Below are 10,478 nucleotides of genomic sequence, written 5' to 3' on the forward strand. Positions count from 1 at the left end.
ATGCGTGACAGCAATACTAAGAACTGTACGGATGGTAGCAGGCTTGACCACCAGACTAAAAGTCTCGTCACAATCAATACCAGGTCGCTGACTACGACCATTAGCTACAAGACGCGCTTTATAGCGTGATAAGGAGCCATCTGCATTGAGTTTCTTCTTGAATAACCAAATACAATTAACAATGTTAGCATCAGGTGGTCTTGGAACAAGTACCCAAGTCTGATTAGAGATAAGTGCAGTATATTCATCTGTCATGGCATTAAGCCAATTTGGATCCTTAAAAGCCTGTAAATAATTTTTGGGAACAGGAGAGGAGGTATCGACATGTAAATTTAATTTACGGATGGGTTTGAAAATACCCTGTTTGCTACGAGTGAGCATTGGGTGTGAAGGAGGGGGTATAGGAGATGGACTGTTATTGGAGATGGTAGATGACTTTGAGGTGGGTTCCAAAGGAGGAGAGGTAGGTGGTGAAGAAGGACCAGGTGTAGGGTTTACATGAGGAATGGTTAAGGGCGAGAGAGGAGTGTGAGGAGTGGGAGTAGTACTAACATTCTCAGTTGATGTATTCTGAGAATGAGAAAGGTATGGAGTTAAGGTAGTAGAGAGAGGATGGGAAGATGAAGTATCCTCCAAAAAAGTGTAAGAAGGAGCTTGGTTAGGTATCATCGAACCAAAAGGAAGGATGGTTTCATCAAAGACAACATGACGGGAGATGATGATATTATTGGTGTCAAGGTTAAGACAACGATATCCTCTATGATTGATAGGATACCCAAGAAAGATGCATGGAGTAGATCGCGAGTCAAGTTTATGAGAGGCATTAATATGAGGATAACAAAGACATCCAAATACACGAAGGTGATCATAGGAGGGGTGCTTATTATATAGTTTATAGAACGGAATGACATTGTGGAGAGTAGTAGAAGGAAGGATATTAAGGAGATGAGCAGCCATATGGAGGGCTTCAGTCCAGAATGTGGGAGGAAGCCGAGCATGAAACAAAAGAGTATGAATGGTATTATTTAAGGTGCGTAGCATGCGTTCGGCTTTTCCGTTTTGTTGAGAGGTGTAAGGACATGAAAATCGAAAACGAATGCCGTTTTGAGAAAATAGGGTGCGAAATTTATGATTGTCGTACTCACTACCATTGTCACATTGAAAAGACTTTATGGTTGTTTGAAAATGTTTATGAACAAAATTTTTAAATTGCACGAATTTGTCAAACACATCAGATTTGGAACGGATAGGATAAACCCAAACATAATGAGAAAAATCATCCAAGAAAATAACATAATATTTAATACCACTCAAACTGTCAATGGGAGATGTCCATACATCAGAATGAATTAATTCAAACGGAAACTGAGAAACATAACTAGAAGCGCTAAATGGTAATTTGAATTGTTTACCCAATTGACATGCATGACACAAAGTCGACTCTTTATTAGGAGAACATGAAATAAAACGATTCTGAACAAGGTGCTTCATGACATGTTGACCAGGATGACCAAGACATTGATGCCAAACAGACGGAGCAAGGGAGACGAAAGCTTGATAATTTGAAGAAGTGACAGGATAAAGATCCCCAGTGCTATCACATCGGATGAGAATTTGTTTGGTGCGGAAATCCTTCACAGAAAACCCAAAAGAGTCAAATTCAATAGAACAGTTATTTTCACGAACAAAACGACGAACAGAGATCAGATTTTTAATAATAGAAGGAGTAATTAAAATGTTTCGAAGAGTTAAAGTGCGATAAGGATTGGGAAGCGGAAGGGTAGTGTGTCCCATTTTTGTTACAGGTATGAAGGATCCATCACCAACTAAGACAGATGAAAAATTACTGGATTTATCTGAAACAGACTTAAGTATACATGCATTCGAGTGAAGATGTGAGGTAGCCCCAATGTCCATGTACCAATCGGCTTGCCCCAGATCATTCAACGTCGTGGTATTAAACATTTGCGGAAGAGCAGTGGGCTCCGAACATTGGGTTTGAGTAGAATAGGCCTGTGGTTGAGAGGATAACTGTTGGGCCGACGAAAAAAATTGATGTTGCTGTTGATTTGTATTCGGATGGGCTAGCTGAGATCGTGGCCCACTGGTGTGAGGGAAATGGTCATTTGGGCTTGGCAATATTCCATGAGAGTTGGGTCCATTAGTAATGTGTGGAGTGTAGGTCCAGATCCAAGTCCCTTGACGAGGACGCTGATTATCGAAGGAAAAGGGGCTGCCGCCAAGAGCTTGATTCAGACCAAAGAAAGCGTGATTCAGGCCACCGCCATGAGAATGCCCACCGCCGTTGCTTCTCCCGCCGAAGCGTCCTCCACCTCGGCCACCACGGCGACCATTGCGACGCCCACGGTACGCACCCCTGCCACCGGTGTTGTTCTGCTGCCATGAAGGAGGGTTGTTTGAGGAGGTCTGCACAGTTCGGGCATGGGGGGATGACGAATTGTCGGCATGAGTGATTACAGAATCACGTTTTTCATCTTGAATCATTTGTTGTTCTTCACATAATAGGATGGATCTAGCATCCCAGAACGATGGAGGTGGGTCACGGTGTCGGAGGTTAATTGCGATATACTGGAACTTGGAAGACAGGCCATTAACCATGTATGCGACAAGGTTAGTTTCAGAAACTTTAGCATCCATGTGTTCTAATTGATCAGCAATAGTTTTGATTATGTTACAGTAGTCTGTGATGGAAGAGTTACCAAGAGAGATGTTTCTGAGTTCTCGATATAACTGAATGATTTTGGATGCTTTGTTATCACGAAAAACCCTTTCAAGATTTTCCCAAACTCCATAGGCTGTTGCCTGCTTCTTGAAAATCATGTTGAGAAGAGGTACGGAGAGTGTACCATATAACCATGATCTTACGATGGAGTCCACACGAAGCCAAGACGTTTTCGCAGCAGAAGATGCTTCAGCAATTTTCTCTTTATCTTTATCGCCTGATGCAGTGACAGGAGGCTGATGATGGTCATCTACACCATACCCAATAGAGTGAAGTTCAAATAATTCTCTCCAAATGTCATAGTTCATCTGATCCAAGTCCAGAACAAAGGGAACTGCATACTTGATATTGATTGTTGATGAAGGCTTGTCATTCATTGGTAGAGACATGATGAGGAGAAGAAGAAAAGAAGACAGATAGGGAAAGAATGAAGATGAGAGATCAAACAATTAACAAGGAAGGAGATGTCGACTTAGGGTTGAAGGGTAATCAGGAAATGCTCTGATACCATGTTATTGATAGAATTTCCCGTAACCCTCTCTCATTCCATGAAACAATATATATATATATATATATATATATATATATATATATATATATATATACAAAGTGTACATAGGTATAGAAAATGGGCCACAACACACATGGGCTGGCCATAATAATGAAACATAAATAAACTAATAAGGCTACGTTAACACTGAGCTACGTAATAAAGAAGTAGAGTTGGTGCTTATCAAATGGAAACACCATCGAGGCCCAAATTATACTTGGGAAAATAAGAATGAGATAAGAGCGAAATATCCCCATTTATTTTAATCGATGTAATTTCGGGGACGAAATCCTCAAAAGGAGGAGGTATTTGTAACATACACGTTTTGAAATCGTGTTTTGTAAATGATAAAAGTAAATAATATTATGAAATATTGTGTGATATTGAGTATTGAGTTCTAAAAGATAGTTTTTACTAGAAATGAAGTAAAACTATGTTTAGAATCACTCGGAAAATATTGGAAGTCTTATGAGATTCTAATTAAAAGTTAAAATATCGAAATTTAACGAAAATATAAAATTTGAAATAAGTAAAATTTTATTATTCAAAGTTGTAGATAATTTCATTAGAAGCATTTAGGTGAAAACCTCATCGAAATCTGAGTTATAACGAAGAAGTTATGACCAATCGAAGATCCGCGATAATACCGGCACGACACCGAATGACGTAAAAAATGAGTTTTTGATAAACTACTTTTTAGCTTTAGTAATCTAAATGAAAGTCGTAGTATTTTTTAAACTGAGAATTTTCAAAAAAGAACGCCCAAATCTGACTTCGTATGAGGAAGTTATGATTTTTCTAAGTTTCAGCTTAGCAGCAGACAGCTAAAAACTCGAATTTTAGATCGAGTGATTTTTAGCCAACACAACCTAAACGAGAATCGAAGGTCTCGTCAAGAATAGTACAACGGTAAAAATACAGACGAAAACAGACATCGGATGAAGAAGTTATGAATTTTTAACGAATTTTCCTGTCCCGGACCGTTAAAAATAATAATATTAAAAATAAATTTAAAATTAGCCGACGAAGTCTAAACGAAAGTTGTAGAGCATAACTTTACCTACGCGTCGATATAAAGAACGTCGAAAACGGAGCTCGTATGTGAAAGTTATGGATTTTAGAAGTTCGGGACACAAAATTCGAGAAAATCCCAAAAATCGAGGAATTTCGCATGGCTTAGGTTCGGCCACGTCGCCCCATCTCGCATGCCTGCCCCGTGTCCAATCTCGCTGAGTCATCCGAATCGTGGCACGTCTGAAGACCGACGCGTGTTTGCTGACTCCTCGCATCCGAAGCCACCTGCCTCGCCTCATATCGGACACTTGGCCTTCGCATCTGCTGCCGCATGTCTCCTTCTCAGCCGTTGATCCTCGGTCTCGCATACTATATAAGGGAGGGTGCGAGACCTCCCAGGTAAGTTTGGAAAATTCTCACATTTTCACTCCTAAACCCATTTTTAAGGCATTCCAACTTCCCCCGAAGCCCCGGGATCATACCGAAACACTCGAAATACGCCTGGAAGTGCCCGATAAATTTATCTTTTCGGTTTGAAGCTCAACCCTCGTAGGGCCTGGTTTTCAAAAAAGCTCCCGGTTTTCATCGAAGAAAGTTAATTATAGTAACGAAGTACTGCCCAAATTACTATTTTAACCCTCGGTTATTTCACGGTGAGTTCAATATATAGGAACAATTGTATGTTATGTGTTATATGTGCTATGTGCTTTTCCGTTATTATTATTTCCGCTATTTATGATAGCAAAGCTATACCTTTGACCATGTGATTAGTGAAAGGACTTAGATTCACGGTGATACTGGTATGTAGCCTCTGTCCATGTAGAGCATGTCTCGTAAGAGAATGACTTCTATTCTATCGTATTGGCAGAAGGTTGGACAGGGCTTTCAGCCTGAAATCTACCGAAATGTTTAAATCAGAAAGGGTATGTCTTCTGTGCCATTTGGGCCGAAGCTTTATTGATGTATATCAAGTATAGAAATTGTCATGTCTCATTGATCGTATATCTTTGAATCAAATCATTGATTGATATGGAAAGTTTGTCACATGATTCACATATACCTTTGTTATTTCTTGTTCCTCTTTGCTTCTGCCATATTGAAGTATATATATGGCATAACGTTATATTGTATCTATTATTGAACTCACTAAGCGTCACCGCTTACCCCTCTCAATGTTTAACAAATTGCAGGAGATAAGTAACCAGTATAATCATATACTGTTGGAAGATTTTGAATAGTTTGAAACTATTGTATTTTGTACTCATGTATGTATAAATTATAGTGTCCTGGGAAGTTATGTAACATATAAAAATTTGTAATAGTCGGTTTGTATCCAGTCTTATGTAAACAATTTATCAATGTAAAATATTGTTTTTATGAATATGCAAGTAGCATGTTTTGGAGTAACAAATTGTCAAGTATGAAAGTTTGGGTCTTTCAGAAATATGAAAGTGTGGCTCTTTCACGACGAGTCAACCCAAATCTATAAATAAAGACTTTGAGATCGATACCCGGTGTCTCTCATGAAACCTTGGAGGCTAAGTTGCGATTGAAGGTGCTGCTGAGGTGCTGGAAACCATAGAATCAACCCTACATTCGTTTTTGAGGAGAATCAAGGCAATTTAGGTTTACTCTTTACTTAATCTTTTGTTTGAACTATGTATGAACCAAATGATTTCATTTTTGAGTTAGTTTAGGTCGTAATCATGAGCTAAGACTCATATCTTCTGTTTAGGATAGATGATTTTGTGAATATGGTTTGATTTTTGTGGTTGGATTAATTTAATTTGGTGAATGTTGTTTTGTTAAGCTTGTTAAAGAATCTTATGTGTTAACAACAACTATTTTTTGTTAATTAACCAGTAAATTAAGTTGCCTGAACAGCTCTTTAATTGCTAATCTCATATGATTTATGTGAAAACATTGTTATATGCCTAGGAATAGCGAACGTGAAACTAGGGTTAACTAGGGAATTGGTAAGTTAATGTGTGAGCTTGTGTGACGAACCATCAACAAGAGGGTAATTGAACGACCAATTCAATTAGCTACTACAAGTCTTACTTAACCCGAATCAATAAACTAGGAAATTAGTTAATTTAACCAACTTGACATTGATTGAACTGATGTGTTTTTTAAGGATTAGTAATAACGAACGTGAACCTAATCACACTAATCGGTAGCCAATGCTAATTAATCCATTGGACTTGCCATAAAAATCAACCATAGGAACAAATGATTCAAACCTAAACAGAAGTCTCCTTAATTATTGAATTTAGTTGAATTTTTGTTTGCCTAGCTGTTAATTGCTTAGTTAAAGTGTTAGTTAAGTTTCTAGTCTTGTAAACCTAGAGAAAACCCTTTCCTTTATTATTTGTTTTTAGATAATTCTATTAGTTAGTTTAATTGTCGTTCCCTGTGTTCGATACCCTGCTTGCTAGATCTATACCACCAATTCACAGGTACACTGTCTTTTGTGTGTCTAATTTACATTTAAAAGTAGGAATAAAACTAGTTCGTTAAACATACATCAAGTTTTTGGCGCCGTTGCCGGGGAACGGTTCTAAAAATTAATTTAATTGCTAGTGGTATCGATCCTTTGTGTAAGATTTATCTTGAACAAAGTTACTGTTTTAATTAAGTTAGTTAATAGGTTTGAGTTTTAGTTTTCAGTTGTTAGGATTTTTACTTCAAATTTTTATTGTTTTAGCAGTGAACTCGCCGAGTCCCTATGAACCGACTCGACGAGTCCATTGTTGATTGCACATTTTCGTTTTTAGTTCATTTTTGTTCTTTTTACGCGTGTTTTTCTGTTTTGATTGCAGTACGTTTATGACCCGAGGATCAGACACACCCTTGATCCCACCGCTCGAAAACCCAGAATCCACTCTTAGGAAGGACAAGAACAAACCCGTAGAATCATCTTCAACACCAAAGAAGTCACCATTTAAGAGCCTCAAATCAGCTTTTAGCAAGAAAAAGGGCCAGAAAGTTGGAGAATCCAGCAACACGAAGGAAGAAACCGAGTACGAAACCGAAGGAGAAGGAAACGAATCCGAATACGAAGAAGGAAGCGAAATAGAAGGCAAAATAGCTAACACCATGGCTAACATCGATGAAGTTCCCATGGGCGAATGGAAGAAAAGGATGCGTGTTGATAGCGGCCCAGGACTCGTGCAACCCGCGATTCCTGCAACTGCCACCTTTGAACTTAAGGGCCACATACTCGCCCAACTTAAGGAAATCCCATTCTACGGAAAATATCATGAGGACGCATACAAGCATCTAGACGAGGTCAACGATATAGTCGACTACTTCAATGTCCCTAATGTGGCTGGCGACACCGTATTGCTTCGTATGCTACCAGTCACATTCAAAGGAGCTACGAAAGATTGGTTGAAATCACTCCCTCCAGGATCCATCACCACTTGGGCCAAGATGCATGAGGAATTTATTGATCAATTTTACCCTCCATCAAAGATAGAAAAATTGAAGAAAGCCATAGCAAACTTTGAGCAACAAGCTGGCGAATCACTTTATGAGGCGTGGGAGAGATACAAAGGCTTATTAAGGAACTGCCCACATCATGATTTAAACAGCCAACAAGAAGTCTCCATTTTCTATGATGGAGTGAACGTGACAACTAGGTAGCTCCTTGATTCGCAAGGACCACTCACAAAGAAGCCACCCCCGGTGATAAAGCAACTAATTGAAGAATTCTCTAAGCACTCTAGAGAATATCATAACCCAAGGAATGAATTAACTCGAGGGGTAGTGAATTCTATTACCGATGACATGGCAGCAATGATGGCAAAATTGGAAAGCATGGATCGAAGAATGACTAAGATGGACCAATCCATCCATGCCATTAGAGTGGGATGTGAAAACTATAGAGGGCCTCACCTTACTAAAGATTGTGACCTTGACGAGAACGGGAACCGGAAAGTACAATTGTGCAATTCAAGTGGTGATAGGTATGATGATAACTGGCGAAAACACAAGAAAGAATGGCTACCATATGATGAGTACAAGAAGGCAAAGGAGGAAAAGTATAAGCAAAAAGAAAGAGGTTTTTATCAAATAGAGGAACCGGTTCAAGAAAAGAAATCAGACTTGGAAGATATGCTTACAAGATTCATAGCCGCATCCGAGAAAAGGCATAATGATACCGATGCTGCAATAAAAGATCAACAAAACATGTTGAGAGAACACGAAATTATGATGAAGGATCAACAAGATCTGCTTAGGAATCAGCAAGCATCCATTCTCAACATAGAAAAGCAGTTGGGTCAACTTGCACAACAAGTGAACGAGAGACGACCGGGTGGACTTCCTAGCAATACCGAAAGCAATCCGAAAGGCGCACATATTAATATAGTAACAACTAGGAGTGGGAAGATTATAACTCCTCTGGCCCCTATTCAGAAAGAAGATCATAAGTTGGTGTAAGAGGTAAAGCAGAAACTGAAGAATGACAAATTCCCGATCCAACTCGCCGAGTCCCAGATAGGGACTCGACGAGTCCCCCACCTGAACACAAAAACAAACCTCCTGTTAAGCCATATCAGCCTCCACTGTCATTTCCAGCTCGAGCCAGACAAGAAAAGCAAGATGTTGATTACCAAAAGTTCCTGGAACACATAAAGGCCCTTCAAATTAATATGCCATTCATCGAGGCGGTCGAACAAATGCCTAAATATGCCAAATTTCTAAAGGAGCTTCTAACTAATAGAAAGAAGATGGAAGAGGTGAAGAACGTGGTCTTAAATGAAAATTTTTCAGCTGCCATGTTGAACAAATTACCTAAGAAGAAGCGTGATCCGGGAAGTTTGACATTGCCTTGTCAATTCGGAAATCTAGCAACTATTCATGCACTAGCTGATTCGGGGGCAAGTGTAAATCTCGTACCATATTCATTCTTCAAGATATTAGATCTTCCGGAGCCAAGGCCAATTCGAATGGCAATTCACTTAGCAAATAAAACGGTCACATTTCCAAGGGGAATATGCGAAGATCTATTGGTAAAAGTTGATAAGTTTGTTTTCCCCGCAGTCTTCATAGTACTAGACATGGAAGCGGATCCTCAAGTCTCGATCATACTTGGAAGACCTTTCCTCAATACCGCGAGTGCTATAGTAGACATGCGAGATTCTAAACTTACCCTTCGGGTGGGGGATGAATCAGTTGCATTTGGAGTTGATCAAGCCATGAAGCATGCAAGGTTTAGTGATGACACGACATTTTCGGTTGATATGTTGGAAGAATTAATGGAAGAATGGAAAGAAGACAAGCCAAACAGTTTTACCACTGCCTTTGAAGATGATTTTTATGCTAAAAGAGATATAAAGGAGATAGAGAGACTGCTCGAAGAAGCTGAATACGATGAACTAATCAGAAGTGCAGAATACTCGACTCGCCGAGTAGCATCCATCGACTCGACGAGTATGTCCGAGAAATCGCGATCAGACGGGGATTTTGGCCTGGACTCGACGAGTCACCTCTCTGGACTCGACGTGTTCAGTGTACAAAACACGAGATCAAACCTGAAAACTTTACCTGATCATTTGGAGTATGCATTTCTTGAAGAGGGTGAACAAAAACTTGTTATTATAGCTTTTGACCTCACCAAATCTAAAAAAGAAGAGTTAATCCATGTTTTAAAAAAGAGAAAGAGTGCCATTGCATGGAACATCACTGATATCAAGGGGATAAGCCCTTCTTATCGCTCTCACAAGATCAACCTGGAAGAAGGAGCAAAGCCGGTAGTGCAACATCAAAGGCGGTTGAACCCAAAGATGCAAGAAGTGGTCAAAAAGGAGGTGGTCAAGCTTTTAAATGCGGGGATCATATATTATATTTATGGATGATTTTTCTGTTTTTAGATCTTCCTTTCATGATTGTCTTGCTAACCTTGACTTGATGCTTGCTAGGTGTGAAAAGACCGATTTAGTTCTTAATTGGGAAAAATGTCACTTTATGGTTAAAGAGGGTATAGTCTTAGGTCCCAAGGTATCCAAGGCGGGCATTGAGGTGGATCGGGCAAAAATTGATACAATTGCTAAATTAACCCCACCAACCAATGTGAAGGGCATTAGGAGTTCTTTAGGACACGCGGGTTTTTACCGCCGTTTTATAAAAGATTTTTCTAAAATAACTAGACCTCTAACTCAATTA

The 10,478-nt window shown here is 39.3% G+C and overlaps 1 protein-coding gene and 1 non-coding gene across 2 annotated transcripts; one reads left to right on the plus strand and one right to left on the minus strand.

The window, feature by feature from the left end:
* Positions 1 to 7,790: 7,790 nt before the first annotated feature.
* LOC145117894 (small nucleolar RNA R71) lies at positions 7,791 to 7,897 on the minus strand. The gene has a single exon (XR_013712887.1). It is a non-coding gene; the product is annotated as a small nucleolar RNA R71 (small nucleolar RNA).
* Positions 7,898 to 8,992: 1,095 nt separating this feature from the next.
* LOC145111275 (uncharacterized) lies at positions 8,993 to 10,171 on the plus strand. The gene has a single exon (XM_079047569.1). It carries the CDS (start codon positions 8,993 to 8,995, stop codon positions 10,169 to 10,171), a length of 1,179 nt encoding a protein of 392 aa, XP_078903695.1.
* The last annotated feature ends 307 nt before the right edge of the window (positions 10,172 to 10,478 follow it).

The sequence above is a fragment of the Lactuca virosa genome, chromosome 5 (assembly GCF_052849685.1).
Source record: "Lactuca virosa cultivar CGN04683 chromosome 5, Lactuca_virosa_CGN04683_v6, whole genome shotgun sequence".
NCBI classification, from domain to species: Eukaryota; Viridiplantae; Streptophyta; class Magnoliopsida; order Asterales; family Asteraceae; genus Lactuca; species Lactuca virosa.

Coding starts and splice junctions, on each gene's coding strand:
- LOC145111275 (XM_079047569.1), top strand. CDS start 8,993: ATGCCTAAATATGCCAAATTTCTAAAGGAGCTTCTAACTAATAGAAAG.